This window comes from Tupaia chinensis, unplaced genomic scaffold (genome assembly GCF_000334495.1).
Source record: "Tupaia chinensis unplaced genomic scaffold, TupChi_1.0 Scaffold147500_2, whole genome shotgun sequence".
Taxonomy (NCBI): Eukaryota; Metazoa; Chordata; class Mammalia; order Scandentia; family Tupaiidae; genus Tupaia; species Tupaia belangeri.
Genome location: NW_006207352.1, coordinates 552,793 through 568,991, shown reverse-complemented (window position 1 = coordinate 568,991; position 16,199 = coordinate 552,793). Strand labels below are relative to the sequence as shown.

Genomic DNA, 16,199 nt, shown 5'->3' with positions numbered 1-16,199 from the left:
GCTCCCTTTCCTTCCCCTCCCCTGTGCTCCCCTCCACTCTCCTCCCCTCCCCTCTACTCTTTCCTTCCCCTCCCCTGCGCTCCCCTCTGCTCCCCTTCCTTCCCCTCCCCTGCGCTCCCCTCCACTCCCCTCCACTGGGGGCAGCGAGGCTGGGACTGGCACATGGCCCCTACTGGCTGTGTGTGCTCAGGTCAGAGGCCTTGGGGGCGTGGAATCTCACTCAGTGTGAACTGCAGTCTTGCCTCTTAGCCTGACTTGCTGACGGAGAAGGCTGAGGAAGAGCCCCTGGCATCCGATCTGAGCGCCATCTTTCCAAAAATGAAGCCCCGGGCCAGGTTCTGAGCACCTGCCACTCAAGTGGCTCCTGGGTTAGTGCTTCCTGGAGCCACTGCCGAGCTAAGCAGCCTGGCCCCCTGTCTGTCTTCATTTCTAGTCCAGTCCTGTCCCCCTGCCTTCACTGATTCTTCTCAGACATACCACAAGTTGAGAGACCTGCGGTAAATAGGTGGGTGCCTGACTCCACAGGACATCTTGCCCTGGCCTGGTATTCCGAGAGGGCATGTGTAAGACACTAGCACGATCGTGATTCAACTTTGAAAACTTGAAAGGTTTAGATCTAATGGGGCCCCACATTTAACTTCATGTTCAGGATTTGCTTTAGAGTTTGTGTGTTTTTGAGAGGTTTTTGCTATAGGGCACGTGTGCTCACCAAAAAGAGAGAGGCAGAGAGACAGAAAGCGAGAAATCACCCCCCAGGGGGGATGGCCACGCCGCAATCCCTTCTCCATTCTCCTCTCGGGATCTTGGGCACGCATGCACACGTGCCCAGCGTGAGTTTGAGCCACCGGGTCCAGGACTCAAACCGCGGTCGACTACATGGGAGTCCAGCAGCATAGCTGTTATGCTAACTGCTGGTCCCGGGAAGCTGTGTATCTTCTGTGTGGAAAAAAACTGTACATATGAACAAAGACAGTTTTATTTCCACTCCATGAGGCTGGGGGGCCTATGGAATCTACCCCTGTACCCCAGGCTAAAACTGCTTTCGCTTGTACCCTTACTGTCCCCTCCATGTAGCAGTCGGCGTGTTCTTTTGCGCTCAGGTAAAATGTTCAGCCCAGAGCCCCTATGGCAGCTCCTTACATGTGGCGGCTGTCAGTCCATGCTTCCTGGGGGCAGTTAGTCCGGGTTCTGCCTTCAGCCCTGCTCCCTCCCCAGCCCCGTCTTCCCATTCTGCACTTGGGCCGCTGCAGCCTTCCTGTCCGTGCTCCGGGATCTGCGTGAGCTGTTTCCTCTGCCTGCACACGCTGCGTCCTGCCCTGCCCGAGCTGTCACTCCCGAGTCCTTCCTGGGTTACTTCGTCCTCTGTCATTAGGCTTTTTCCTTCCTAACAGTGACCCACGAACGCGCAGCGTGTCCCTGCCTGGCCTCTGCTGACCTGGCACCCAGGACAGCGCCTGCAGCAAGCCCACACTTGCTGCTACTTGGACACATGTAGAGTTGCGTGGACCAGCGACTGAATTCCCCATGAAACATGCTGATTTTGATTTCTTCTTTCCCGTGTGTAGGCGTGTGGCGTCATAGTGGAGTTAATCAAAAGCAAGAAGATGGCTGGGAGAGCTGTCTTGTTGGCAGGACCCCCTGGGACTGGCAAGGTACCCACTTCCTCTCAGTTCAGATCTGCCGAGAGAATGGTCTTGTGTTTAAGCCAAACTGAATTCATGTCTTAACTAGTCTTTGTTTCCCTAAGTGGGTTATATGTATGTTTTAAAACTAATTCGCAGCAACACAATTGAGTATCTGAAATCCACGCTTCTGAAATTCAAGTGATCCTGGCTTAGCTCCAGAGGGGAGAGAACGGCCCAGAGGGTTTTCGTTGTCTCTGGAATTTGTCCTTTACCTCTCAGGGCTCCTTTGCTGGGGAAATCCATTTCTACCTCAGCTTTCGGAAAGTGTTGGGTAGCTCCCTACTGGGGGGAAGGAAAGGGAAAAAGAATTAGAGACACGATGTTCATCTTCAAGGGGCTTAGTCTCCCGGGGCAGGAAGACAGGAACCCGTGATCGCACCAGGCAGCTCAGCTGAAGGCCACACTGCGAGGTGCTGACTAATCGTGGAGCAGCTGGGCCCAGCAGGAGGTCGCACTGGGCGCTGGGGAACCTGCAGGGGTTGAAACTGGAGACAAGTAGGGAGACGTTTGTCTTCTGGGCAGAGGGCACAGTGTCCTATTAGGCTTCGAGAGGGGACTGGCCAGACAGTTGAAACCCCCGGGGTCCAGATGCCAGTCTCACTTGTTTTTCAGAAGGAGCACTTGGCATGGGGCAGAGTGCCTGAGGTTGTGAGTTTCAAGACACGGGCTTAAGTCCCAGCTCCGGCACCGACCCGCTGGAAGGCCTGTGGCAGAGCTTTTGTTCGCTCTGAAGGTGAGACACGCGCCCCCAATTTCAGGCACTGGCTGTGCTGATCAGTTGTAAATAATGACTTGAATCACAATTTTTGAATTGCACATATTCCTGAGTGGTGTTTCTTCCATTGGTATCTTACTGTGGAGGAAGGAATGCTGTATTTCTGGGGGTATTTTGTTTTTATATTTTGAAATTTGCTATTTCCCTAGAGAGAGAGTGAGAAAGCACCCTCTGGGGGACCGCGTGCCGCAGCCCTCTCTGTGCTCCTCAGGATTCAGGCCATGTTCGCACACACCTGGTGTGTTCTCACGCTGCCGGGTCTGGGCCGCAAGCTGCAGTCAGCCATGTGGGACCCAGCTGCCTTAACCACTACACCTCCTAGCTGGCCCGGAGCTGTATTTCTTCTCCTTTTTCTGTTTTTTTGAGAGGTTTTTGCTATAGGGCCCCTGCACCTGCCACAGCCCTCTCTGTGCTCCTCAGGATTCAGGCCATGTTCGCACACACCTGGTGTGTTCTCACGCTGCCGGGTCTGGGCCGCAAGCTGCAGTCAGCCATGTGGGACCCAGCTGCCTTAACCACTACACCTCCTAGCTGGCCCGGAGCTGTATTTCTTCTCCTTTTTCTGTTTTTTTGAGAGGTTTTTGCTATAGGGCACCTGCACCTGCCAGAAAGACAGTGAGACAGAGAGCGAGAAATCACCCCCAGGGGGATGGCCACACCACGATCCCTTCTCAGGATCGGGGGCATGCACACGCGCCCGGTGTGAGTTTAAGCCACTGGTTCTGGGTCTTGAGCTGCAGTTGACTACATGGGAGCCCAGCGACATAGCTATTACACAACTGCTGGTTCCCCGAAGCTGTATTTCTGAGACGCTCAGTTAAACTGCGAGGTACCCTGTGGACGTGTGTCCCGTCCTCTCCGTAGGCCGCACCTGTCCGTATGGGGCATGTGCTGTGCTGGCTCCCTGCTCCCTCTGGGTTGCAGGCCTTCTCTCTCCCTGCTATGTGTTCTCCCTAAAGTACATACAGAAGTTTCTGCTGGAGCTGCGGGTGGAAGGTTCCTCAGGTTTGTGTTCATCATGTTGCCCTTGTTTTGAAAGCTAGTCAGTCATGTTGGATACAGAAATCAGCTGACAATTGCTTTCTTCAGTGCTGGTGTATTTTTTTGTTGTTTTTGTTTTGTTTTGTTTTGTTTTTTAGAGAAATTTTTGCTATAGAGCACATGCACTTGTTAGAGTGACAGACAGAAAGTAAGAAATCACCCCCCAGGGGGATGGCCACTCTGCAGTACCCTCTCGAGATTTTGGGCATGCATGCACACGTACCCAGCAGGAAGTCTAAGCCACCAGGTCTGGGACATGAACCATGGTGGACTATGTGAGAGTCCAGTGACATAACCATTACACCATCTGCTGGTCCCCTTCTATGCTTTTATTTATTTATTTATTTTTTTGGAGAGGTTTTTGCTATAGGACGTGTGCGCTCACCAGACAGAGACAGAGACAGAGAGAAAGAAAGCGGGAAATCACCCCCCGGGGGGGATGGCCACGCCGCAGTCCCTTCTCCTCCATTCTCCTCTCGGGATCTTGGGCACGCATGCACACATGCCCAGCGTGAGTTTTAAGCCACCAGGTCTGGGACTCGAACTGCGGTTGACCACGTGGGAGTCCAGCGACGAAGCTGTTACGCCACCTGCTGGTCCCTCGATGCTCTTTAAAAGGAGCTGTCAGATGAGATGGGAGTGAAGTAGATTTCCTCGATCGCCTGGCAGCCACGTGGCCCTCACATGGGGTGCAAAGAAATGACGCCTTTGGACCACACCGAAGTGCGGTGGTTACTCTGTGCACTGGGAGCCAGATCTCACTTTGCCCCAGTGGCTTGAAAACACCAAGTGCATGTGTGTGCATGCATGCCCCGAATCCTGCCAGGTACAGAAATGGAGAAACACCACTGTGGCCACTGCCCACTGGTGCTTCCTTCATTCTCCGGCAGCTCAACAGCAGTGGTCATGATACCGGCTTTGGAGGGTGGCGTCTGCAGCCTGGCCCTGCGTAAGTCGGTATCTTCTGAGCTTCAGTCTCTTCACCTGTAAGAGACAGCCCAGCGGAGGAGACTGAGTGGGGCCTCCGCGGCAGCGTGCAGTGGGTGTGAGCTCAGCGGCCATCATTTCTTTGCACCCCATGTGAGCTGCCCCATGGAGGGTGCTTTCTTCCTCTGCCTTTGTCTCTGTCTGTGAGTGCAAGCACCCCTGGGATTAAAGGACAAGGGAACCTAAGAGGGGCCTTCCCTGGGCGACCAGGACAGCCCGAGCAGCAAGCTTGTTCTCTGCCCGTCCCGGGCACTTGCGGGCTGGCCTCCGACCTGCCCTCATTTCAGTGCTGAGCAAAGGTGAGAGCGGCTGTCAGAGGCCGTGGCGTTTCCCAGTCCCGCCGTCGGGAAAGCGTTCGCGTTTCATAGCTGGTGTCTAACTGTTCGTCTGTTAAGGCCTGTGCATTCCGCACCTGCCAACTGTGGCTGTCCGGCTGCAGGGCCTGCTCCAGGGCAGTGTTTAGCTAATTCCAGCTTGTGGCGGCAGAACCCACCCCAGCAGATCACTCTGCATCACTGGTGGGCCACACGCCCTACGCGGAGGGCTAAGCACTGGCTCCTTCCTGGCTTCCGATGGCTGGTGCTTCTCTGTCTGAAAACAAGGTGGCATCTCAGGAACACTGTCGAGGCGCTGCGGGAACAGCTGGGGGAGCCAACTGGTAGGACGGGACGGAGCCTCTGGACCCTGCTGCTGGCTCCTGGGCTCGGCTCTGCCTCGCACAGGCTCTGACTCGCACAGGCTCTGCCTCGCACAGGCTGCGGTACTGAGGCGTCTGCCCTCTTCGTTCATGTCCGTTTCAGAGTGACACCGTGGCCTGCGCTCCGGAGGGCGAGCGAGCAGCAGAGGGAGGCCCGTGCTGGGAGGTCCCGGGGCGCTAGCTGGGATTTGGGGCGGTAACACCATCGACGCAGGAGCCACGCCGTGCACGAGGCATGGGCGCTGCACGGTGTGCCTGCTGATGCCCGGGGCCCCAGGGCTAGCACTCGCTGTCCGTGCTTAGCGGCTGAGCGCGTTTCCGGGCCGAGACCAACGGTGCCTGTCGCCCTCCTCTGCAGACAGCCCTGGCTCTGGCTATTGCGCAGGAGCTGGGCAGCAAGGTCCCGTTCTGCCCGATGGTGGGGAGCGAAGTGTACTCGACGGAGATCAAGAAGACAGAGGTGCTGATGGAGAACTTCCGCAGGGCCATCGGTGAGTACCGGGCGGTGCGGCCTCTGCGTGCAGGTGCCTGTGCGGCTCCTCAGTGACACTGCCCTGTTTTCAGTACCTCTAGCTTTGTCTTTGCCAACAGAACAGCGGCACCGGCTTTCCCTGACGAGGTGTCTCGGCAGTCGGAGCACACGCGGCCTTTAGCCCTGGGGCTGGGCTCTCAGTAACAGCAGGTGTGGCTATAAAGTGATTTTTTTAAAGAAGCGAGCCAGGTGCTCCCTGGAGAGAGACAGAGACAGAGTGAGAAAGTACCCCCCTGGGAGATGGCCGCACCACAGTCCCTTCTCTAGGCACATATATGGGCCCAGCACGTTCCCAAAGACGCTGGATTTAGGACTTGAACCACACAGCTGGCCGTGTGGGATCCAGCCACCCCAGCCACCTGCCACCAGCTGTCCCCTTCTCTGGCTCTTTTTTAAGTTTATGTATTTATTCTGTGCACCCCTGATGGTGTCTTGATGCCATGTTGCACGCCCAGCTCTGGCCAGGCTCGATGGCAGGCCCGTGCGTGCTGGTGCACTCGGGGAGACCCTCACAGAGTGTGTTACTGCTGTGCCACCATCCAGCCTGGGGACTTTGGTTTATACTGTGATGTGGGCTGGCTCCATGGCCTGGTGGTTAAGAGAGTGGACCCTGGACCAGCACTTGGTGAATAGCTATGTTGCTGGACTCCCATGTAGTCAACCGCGGTTCGAGTCCCGGACCCAGTGGCTTAAACTCACACTGGGTGCGTGTGTGTGTGTGTGTGTGTGCCCAAGATCCCGAGAGGAGAATGGAGGAGAAGGGATTGCAGTGTGGCCATCCCCCCCTGGGGGGTGATTTCTTGCTTTCTGTCTATCTTTCTGGTGAGCGCACGCGCCTTATAGCAAAAACCTCTCCACCACCACCACCACCCCCCCCAAAAAAAAGAGAAAGAGTGCGGATCCTACATGGAGAGAGAGAGAGAGAGAGAGAGAGAGAGAGAGAGGGAGGATCCTACATGGAGAGAGAGGGAGGGAGGGAGGGAGGACCCTACATGGCTGACCGCACAGTGCAAGTCCAAGCCCCGGCGACTTGAGCACTAAGTCGGCACATGTGCACAGTGCCCACCATTCTGCGGGGTGGAGGAGTAGGACTTGTGAACCGTGTCCAGAGGCTTAGTTTTGTGGTACTTTGAGTATGGACTTTTCTAGACTGTAAAGTATTTTCTTTTTTGTTTTAGAGAAAGCATGCTTTTTATCATATGGTACATGCGCTTGCCAGAGAGACAGATAGAGACAGCAAGAAATCGGGGGACGGCCACACTGCACCCCCTTCTCCATTCTCTTGGGACTTTGGGCATGCATACACACATGAACCTAGCGTGTGTTTTAAAACTGCCAGGTCTGGAACTTGAACCACAGTCGACTACATGGGAGTCCAGTGACATAACCATTACGCCATCTGCTGGTCCTGAAACTGTGATTTTTTTTTTCTTACTGGACATTTTTGTTTTAATGGTTTTTATCATAGGCGCATGCACTCACTGGAGAGAGACAGAGAGGGGGAAAGTGAGAACTCATCCCCCAGGGGAATGCCCATGCTGTAATCCTTCCTTCATCCTCCCAGGATTCTGGTCACACTTGCACACACGCCTGGTGCGATTTTCAAGCCACCAGGGCTGAAACTCAAACCATGGTCGGCCCTGTGGAGTCCAGCGACATAACTCATGCCAAATGCTGGCTCCAGTGGAAGTATTTTTAATGTGAAACCTTGGATGTTTTTGATGTGTACTTTATATTTGATTTAAGTTTTTTGCTATATAGGATGTGTGTGCTTAAGGGAGAGCGATGGGAGGAGAGTGGGGTGAGAAAGCAGTCGCCCAGGGCGTGGTCCCACCACAGTCCCTGCTGCGTTTTTCTTGGGGGATTTTGGGCAGGTGTGCGCACACCTAGCATGTCTCTCGAGCTGCCTGTCCAAGATCCAGACTACACAGCCGGCCATGTGGGATCCAGCTGCCTTCACCACCACGCCACGGCGTTTTAAAGTTTATTTCTTCCATGAGCAAGAGAGACAGGGTGGAGGGGCGTGCCCTCAGCGGGGTCTTGATGTGGTAAGAGAGGAGAGACGACACCCCGGCCCCCAAAAGGAGGGTCCTTGTACCGTGCTCCCCAGCTCTCTAGCCGTGGGTCCCGGCCACGTGCTTGCCTGCCGTATGCAGGGCAGTCGCGGGTGTGCGCCAGAGCCATCCGTGTGCGCCAGCCTGGCCGAGCGGAGTGCCCACCCTAAACTGAAGTGGAGCACTGTCTAGAACATGCACGGGGTGTCGGTCACGTGAACACTGGGCCTCTCAGCCAAGGCACGGAGCATAGCCAGCACCCAGGGCCCACGGCGTGTGGTCATCGTGTGCAAGTGATCCCGTCATAGCCGCGCACAGTGGACTGGCGCCTCGCGGGTCCTGTCTGCTGCTTTAGCCTGGTGCTCACGTGGGGAGGGCCTTTGCCTGGACTCGCAGTGGCAGTGGCCCAGCACCCTCCAAAGTCCGGGAGCTCCCGGCTCTCGTGGCCCAGCACCCTCCAAAGTCCGGGAGCTCCCAAGCCCTCGTTTGAACATGCGCCAGCAGCCTGTGGACGTCCTGGTTAGTGAGGTGCTGCCACCCGGCTCCAGTACCTGCACCCTTTCATTTATTTATTTAGAGAGTGTTGATCTGGCAAAACCGGCCTTCACGTGGGCGCACGTGTCTGGGTTACTTAAAGGTGACTTAATGCTTCAAAGTTGGAGAGCGCAGACCGCCTTGCGTCTGTTCCGTGGCTCACCACCCAGAGGGAGAGGGCAGCGAGGAGAAGAGGGGTGTCTCCGTGCTTCCCAGAATGAAAAGGCAGGCCGCCGACTTCAGAAGGAGCCCTGCCTGTCTCCCGTGCCTTTGAACCCCTCTGGAGTTGGCAGAGGGGCAGGGAGGGGCGACGAGCCCGTGGGGAGGGAGGCCCCGAGTCTGTGCCGTTTCCGTGATGTGCTGACGGGCCCTGTCAGGGACGGAGAAACCCGAGCCAGCAGATGAAACCTGGGTCATTTGTGCTGTCATTGCCAGAGACAGTGCCCTCAGCCCCTCCTGGCCGGCAGCACCTCCTTTGTCCGTCCGCCGCATCCCTGCCTGCCTGTCAGCGCGCAGCGGCTTCAGCACAGATGGGACTAGCAAGGGAGGACGTGCCCCCAGCATCCCGGTAGTCACAGGGCCCAGCAGGAAGCGTGGCCACTTTGAATTGGAGGAATTTATCTCTGGGCTAGAGGAGCTGCGTGGAAAACAAAGCAAGTTCACTTTGAAAGCACAGAGTTTTCGAGGTCTGTCCCAGTCTTGACGTTCTGTCTCTGGGGAGATTTGTCTTGACATCCGGGACTTGAGCGTCCGGGAAGGTGCGGGTGGGACGTGTCCTCTCTCTGGGGCCGTCGGCGGGGGTGGGAGCGAAGGACAGAGGGATCCCTGGTCCAGTGTCTGGGACTGTCCTGACTGGCTTCCTGGGGGAGGGCGCCGCCCCTGCGGTAAGGGAAGTGACTGCATGCCTGGCCCCTGCCGGCTCTCTGCTCCAGGTGTGTCCACATCAGAGCCGGAGGCTTTGGAGCTGGAGCAGGCCTTCCCGTGGGGCTGGACTTGGGACACCTGGGGAGCTTTTAACTGTGGACCGTGGCAGCAGGTCCCAGCCCTGGGCTCGGCAGGTGGCGGGGCGCACAGGCAGGGAGGTGTGGTCTGAGAGCCGCGGCTGAGGGGCTGTGGGCGCTCCCCCTCCAGCCGCCCTGAGTTACGCGCTCCGGCGTTGTGTAGGCACTGCTGGGTCGCCTGCACGTGGACCGAAAGCGCACAGAGCATAAACGTGCTCACGGGGGACCACGCGCAGCTAGGAAGCTGGCGCCCAGTCAGCCGCGAAGCCCGAGGACCGTCGCGCCCACGTGAAGCCGCCATTCTGCAGCATGTCCATGGTCCTCCTCGCTAGCAGGACGGCACCTGCTGCCCGTGAGCTCGAGGAGGCTCTGTGCTCTGTGGCTGCTGCTCGCTGGGGCGACAGCAGCGTTGACCAGGTCTGCAGGTGTGAACGCTGCTACCTCAGCATCGCCATCCGTGTCACCTGGCGGGAGGGTGTGCACGTGGGACTCGCACAGGCGCGGCCGTGCTGTCTGTAACGTGCCCGTGCCCTGCCCTGCCCTGCCCACGGCAGCTGCAGGCCCTCTGCTGGCCACAGCCTCTCCTACTCTCGGCATAGTCAGTCTTTCCAACCTAAGCCACTCGGAGGCTATAAAGTGGCACTCACTGTTTATTCGTTTTCTCTGTTTTTTTAAAATCTTGCTATGTAAGAGCCGCTAAGGGGTATGGTGACCCCCCCCTTGGCCACCTAGCTTCAGCTCGGGTCGGCCTGAAGCAAACTGCAAGCCTTTTCTTATCCTCAGTCTGTCTGTCTATTTCGGAGGGTTTGCTGTAGGGCGCGTGCTTTCTCCTGAGAGAGACAGCCAGTGAGAGGGAAAGTGAGAGATCACCCCCAGGAAGGATGGCCACATGGCAGTCCCTTCTCCGTTTCCCCTGAGATCTTGGGCACACGTGCACACGTGCCCTGTGTGAGTTTCAAGCCGCTGAGCCCAGGACTCGAACCACGGTCAATCACGTGGGGTCCAGTGACGTAACCTCTACACCATCTGCTGGCCCCCATGAACACTTTACCCATAAGTATTCCAGTACATGTCATTGAGAAATGGGACCTCAGAATTGAGCCACCATACCATTATCATACCTAGGAAAGAAATGGACCGCTAGGACGTCCCGAATGGTAGCCAGCGTCCACTCAGGTCTCCAGTTCTTGTCGTGCCCGGACGTGAGTCTCACTCGCTGTTGGGGTCGGCATAGAGGTGTGTGTGGCTGGTGGACGTACCTTTCCCACTTGTTTCTCTTTGCTACCGGGTGCCAAGGACAGAGGGAAAGTGGAAAAGCACCCTGCGGGCGAATGACCATGTCGCAGTCCCTTCTCCCCCACTCCCCTCTGGGGGTTCGGGCACACACGTATCCATTGTGGGGTGTGTTTCCAGCCTGCAGGGTCCAGGGTTCGGACCACACAGCCATGGGTCCAGTGTGGTAACCTCCACTCCACCCTCTGGCTTATCTAATGGGTGTGTGTGTTTTCTTAGTTTTTGCAGGGCACGTGCACTTGCTGGAGAGGTGGCAGGGAGAAATCACCGTGGGGGCGCAGCCACACCAGGATCTGTGGTTGGGCACGTACACACGCAGTATTCAGGCTGTCAGGTCTAGGACTCGGACTGCGCGGTCGGCTGTGGGGATCCGTGCCTTGATCCCCGCACCACCGCAGCCATGTTGATATACATATGAACATGTGGGTGTATAATTTTGTGTATCTCTTAAGCTCGTGTTTCTCTCCCACGAGTGAGAGGCAGAGACAGAGTTCCCCAACAGGGTTCCGACGCCGCGGTCTGCCCCCAACGGCAGCTGGGTCGGGCTCCCACGGGAGGTCTCTGGGCAGCGACTGGTGATGACACCTTTGAGTACATCTTAGGCAGAGCTGGCTGCTCGGGCGCGCCGTGGGGGAGGCGCAAGAGAGGGTGGTGCTGTTGCCCATGGTGCCCCTCCACCCCTTCCAGGGCTGCGGATAAAGGAGACCAAGGAGGTGTACGAGGGTGAAGTCACTGAGCTGACCCCCTGCGAGACCGAGAACCCCATGGGAGGCTACGGCAAGACCATCAGCCACGTGGTCATTGGGCTGAAGACGGCCAAAGGCACCAAGCAGCTGAAAGTGAGTAGCTGCTCCCGGCTGCCCTGCTCTGCGCTGGGTGGCGCAGCCTCTCCCCGTCTGTCGGTGGCGCCACCTGGTGGGCTGTTGGAGGCAGTCCCTGGACGGCCTGTGCAGGGGAGGACTCCGTGAGGTGCTCTCCCTGCCCGTCTGCCCCAGCCCGTTCTGTGACCGTGTGTCCAAGGGCCTGGGCCTTTCTGAACCTGAGTGTGCGTTTTCCAGCCCTCCACACGGCACTCCCGCCCACGCGGCACTCCACCCACAGAAAGCCTCAGCGCTGCTTGTCGGCTCCGGGAGGCAGAGCCCAGGCCTGGGCCCTGGGGCCCTGAGGTGCCCGGTGTCAGACCAGCACCTGCAGCGCTGACTCTGCCTCAGCCAGGGAGCGTGGCGAGGCCTGAGCAGACCCTCCTCAGACACCCTCCCTGTACCTTGAGGGCCAGGATAGCCGGACGCTGGCGCGGGGAGCACGCAGCTTCTGGACTTGGGGTCCTGCCCTGCAGGGAGCTGGCTCCGCTGTGTCTGCTCAACCAAGACCATAGCACCGTCAGCGTTGAGCATGAACTCGGAGCCCAGGGCGGCACCTGGTCCCCCCGGATCGGCAGCTCTCAGTAGCATCACAGGCACCTCCAGCCAGGGCCGCGGCCAAACGGTTGGGGCTGTGTCCCGGTTTGGCTCCTCTCCTGGTTGTAAGGCCAGGCCCTGGCCACATGCTTCGGCAGTGATGTCCTTCGTCGGCTTTGATGAGTGGGTGTGTGCCCACACTCGCCCCTCCTGCAGTGGAGGGGCGGAGGCTCGTGTGGGATGGGCAGCTCCCCGGGCCGTGCAGCTTCGGGGCAGAACTGGTCCGAGTGCACACGAGCACGCCCTGCCCTCCCGCGGGCCCCACTGCTGTCGGAGGCCAGGGGGGCCCTTCTCGTCTGTGAACTGCAGTCGACCGGCTGGCCATGTGACTTCTTCATCTTTTTTTCTGTGCTAGAGTTTATGGTTCTTTGATTCTGTGGGGTTGTTTCTTGGTCACTGCTTTATGGAGATCATAAAAGTGTCACTTCTGCAAAGAGCCGTTTTTCTTTTTGCTAACAGGGTTTCCATCTTGGGAGCTTCGCTCCGCGAATCTCCCCTCATGCCTCCCCGCGCCGTGTCCGGTCTGCATTCGTTAGATCTCTGCGTAGGATCTGCTGGTTTTCCGGTCACTTCATTTGCAAACTAACTGATACAGAAAGGCTCGGAATAAAAAGTGTGCACCGTCCAACACGGACGATAAACTCAGCTGTCTGTAGGCTGCTTTGCACGGTGTCGTCAAGGACCTGGTGTTAGGGCTGGCCCCGTGACGCCGTGCTCAAGCCCTGTGCATAGGGAGCCGGCTCCCACTCGGCTGACCATTGTTGGCGTCCTGGTTGGTAAAGCAGGCCGGCGTTGTGCATGCCCAAGTCCTGAGAGGCTGGACAGCTGGAGGAGGGACTGCTGGGAGACCACACCCCCTCGGGGGTGCTTCTCTGTCCTGCCTGTCTTATCTCTGGCACATCAGGGAACGGGGAAGGTGACATCTTCCTTAGCAAAGCGACTACTGGCAGACACACTTGGGTAGGGGGAGTATGAGGCCCACGGGCATCGGCGTCTGGAGGGTCTAAGTTCTGGCGAGGGTGCCAGAGCACTGCAGCCTCCCTCCTGGCCGGCCTGCCACCAAACTTCCTACCGCGGCAGCCGCAGCGGCACCTGCTGGAGGGTCCTTCCCAGCTGGCCTGTGAGGGCGGAGCCCCGCGCTGCCATGGCGTTTGACAGCTTCGTAGAGGGGAGCTTGGGGACCCCCGGTCCTTCCAGAGCGTCCAGGCCGTGCAGCCATCACCACGTCCCCTGTGAGAACGTTTCGTCGCCCTCACGCCCTTACACCCCTCCTACCTGCAGGCCGTCCCTGTGGCCACTCCGATGCACGCAGTCGTGGACAGCGCTTGTGTGTCTGCCACGTGGCTTCTCTCGCCATCACTTTGTTCGGGTGAAGGCCGAGTCCTTTCCCGCTCCCCTAGCTGACGTCACTCGGCTGACCCTGCACTAGAGAAACTGAGCGCTGCCCCGACTGAGGAGGCCGCCTGAGCCTGGCCGCCCGCACAGCCTGGCCTAGCAGTCCCGGGCATGGCTCCTCCCTGGGCGGGAGCAGGAGGACCCAAGGCACAGACCCTGGGCCTTGTCTGGGGGCTCGAGAGAGACCCTGCGCTCTGCCTCCCTCTTCTGTGCCACTGTGATCACACGGGTGTATGGACGTCCCACCTGCTGTGTAGACAGGAGAGGGGCACAGAGAGCCTTGTCCGTCACACCCACAGGGGGCAGCTTTGAGACTGCCAGCGAGGGCAGGTGGGCACTTCCGTCCAAAGCCCTCCTCGCCCGAGGCGAACAGAGCCCAGTGAAGCAGGGGTGGCGACACCGAGGGGCAGAGGGCCCCGTCCTGTGGGCGGTGCAGGCCGTGAGAACACTTAGGTCCTGCTGCCCGGGCCTGAGGGGCGTCACGGGGGAGGACGGCAGTGTCCCTGTGCCCTCGCCTGTGCCTTCCCGTGCTTTCTCGGTGTGCTCGGCTTCCAGTCCAGTCTGTGGCCTCATGCTCACATGCTCCTGTGTGTGCTCACTGCGATACACACGTGCCCACTCAGTGCGGTCACAGGACAGGCGCCCGGCGGTGTGTGGCCGAGATAGCGTGTGTATTTCAGGCTGCTGCAGAGTCTGACTGTTCTTTTTTTCAGCTGGACCCCAGCATCTTCGAGAGTTTGCAGAAAGAGCGTGTGGAGGCCGGCGATGTGATCTACATCGAAGCCAACAGCGGGGCCGTGAAGGTACTGCGTGCCGTGGCACCGAGCACCGGCCCTGGGCCGGTTACCACGCGCGTGGGGGGGCGCTGGCGTCCGGCGTGACGCCGCGTGAGGTCAGCCGTTGCCCTCGTGCAGTGGAGGTTGCTTGTTCACCGCCACCTCCCACCTTCCCGTGAGGAGGCTGTCAGTCGGCTGGGAAGGTGCGCAAGCCGCGTAGAGGGGAGTACGGGCGCGAAGCCGCAGCAGCCGTCGTTGCTCTCACGTGGAAGCGTGCCGCGTGCTTAATCTGCCTTTATTGCTGGTCTTTCCTCCCGAGCCGTGTGCGTGAGGAGGGTGGGCGCGAGCGCTCCGTGCCTGACCACGAGCACAGCCCTGTGGCTCGGCGCACCACCCCTGCCGCGCTCCCCTCCGCCCAGTCTGGACTCGCCCTTTGCTGGGGTCACGCGCAGCCGAGAGAAACGGGGAAGGGTTCTTGGGAAAGTGTCGGGTGTTTCCAGCCGGGTTTCTGCGGCCCGGTGGCAGGCTGTTGGCAGCCAGGGCGGGGACCTGTCTGGAGTTTGCCGAGACCGTTACCGCTCGGACTCACCGGGCACCCCGTGTCTGCAGAGACAGGGCCGCTGTGACACCTACGCCACGGAGTTCGACCTTGAAGCTGAGGAGTATGTGCCCTTGCCGAAGGGGGACGTGCACAAGAAGAAGGAGATTATCCAGGATGTGACCCTGCACGACCTGGACGTGGCCAACGCGCGACCCCAGGTATGCTGGTCCCTGCGGCCGCAGCCGTCTGCGCTCGTGGGGCTCCAGGAGGGCGATCTCTGTGGAGATCGGCAGAGGGTGTGCGGCGAGGGCCCCGCCCGAGTCCGGCGCTGGCCACAGCGGTTTCTGGGTGTTGTTTCTTAGCCCGGCCAGCAGCGGCCCGAACCTGGGGTTGTCGGGGTGCAGTGGCACGCAGGCAAGACTGTTTATGAGGCTTCCCGGGTCTCAGGAGTCCAGACCAGGCTGTGCTGTCCTCCTGAGCAGCGCTCTGCTTCTTAGCTTTGGCCGGGCTGTCGTCGGCTCCTTGTTCTGGGTGGAGGCGGACGTCTGTGCCTGGAGTCCAGGGACGTAAGGAGGCCTGACCCTTGCGTGGCAGGGAATAATGGGTTTTCTGACTTAAAAGCGTGGTCCTGGGGCCAGCCCCGTAGGGCAGTGTCCCGGAGCTATGCGTGGGAAACTGGGTACCACGTGGCTGACTGTGGCTCCAGGCCCAGCCTTCGTGTCTTGCAAAGTCCATGCCCGCATGCCCAGAATCCTGGTGAGAAGGCGGGTGGGGGTGCGGCTTGGCCACAACCCACTGGGGCACTTTCTCGCTCCCGAGTTCGTGCACACACCCTCTGGCCATGGAAACATTAAAAAATAAAAACGTCATCCTTGGGTATTGTATCCCCTGGAATTGGACCTCGAGGTCGCTGCTGAGCTGTCATGGATCAGCAGGCTGTGCCCCGGTGGGAGGACAGCACCCATCCTGCCCTCCAGAAGTCTGTGCCTTGGACAGTGCTGGCTAGCAGGCGGAGGGCGCGGTGCGTGACGGCCCCAGCCCTCCGAGCTGGACCATGTCGCCCGGAGTCTCCCCTGAGCCGGCTGGGCTGGCAGAGGGCTGGCTGCCGCCAGACATGTGTGCCACCGTGGCCTGCTCCACGCAGGGGCCACCAAGTTCTCTGACAGACCAAGGAGCTGGCAGGCTACAGGCGAGGGTAAGCGGCCAGCGAGCCAGCTTTCGGGCCGAGTACTCTCGGTCACACAGCCGAGACGGGGACCCGATGAGGGCCTGCCCCCACTCTTAGACAGTCCACCCATCCCTGGCTTTCCCCTGGAAGCCGCCAGGGGAGCCGGGAGCCTGGACTAGTCAGGTGCCCGCAGGGTCTCTGACCTGAACTCGGAAAGATGGCTGGAGGCTTCCCAGGGAAGAGAGGCGATCCTGGGCAGCGTG

General features: G+C 59.1%; 1 protein-coding gene across 1 annotated transcript in view; it reads left to right on the top strand.

The window, feature by feature from the left end:
- Positions 1–16,199, top strand: part of RUVBL1 (RuvB like AAA ATPase 1) — a 27,839-nt gene that overhangs the window by 551 nt on the left and 11,089 nt on the right. Inside the window, exons 2-6 of the mRNA XM_006169814.3 lie at positions 1,566–1,652; positions 5,544–5,676; positions 11,287–11,438; positions 14,165–14,254; positions 14,837–14,986. Coding sequence (XP_006169876.1) covers positions 1,566–1,652; positions 5,544–5,676; positions 11,287–11,438; positions 14,165–14,254; positions 14,837–14,986 — 612 coding nt within the window. The remainder of the gene's footprint in view (positions 1–1,565; positions 1,653–5,543; positions 5,677–11,286; positions 11,439–14,164; positions 14,255–14,836; positions 14,987–16,199) is intronic.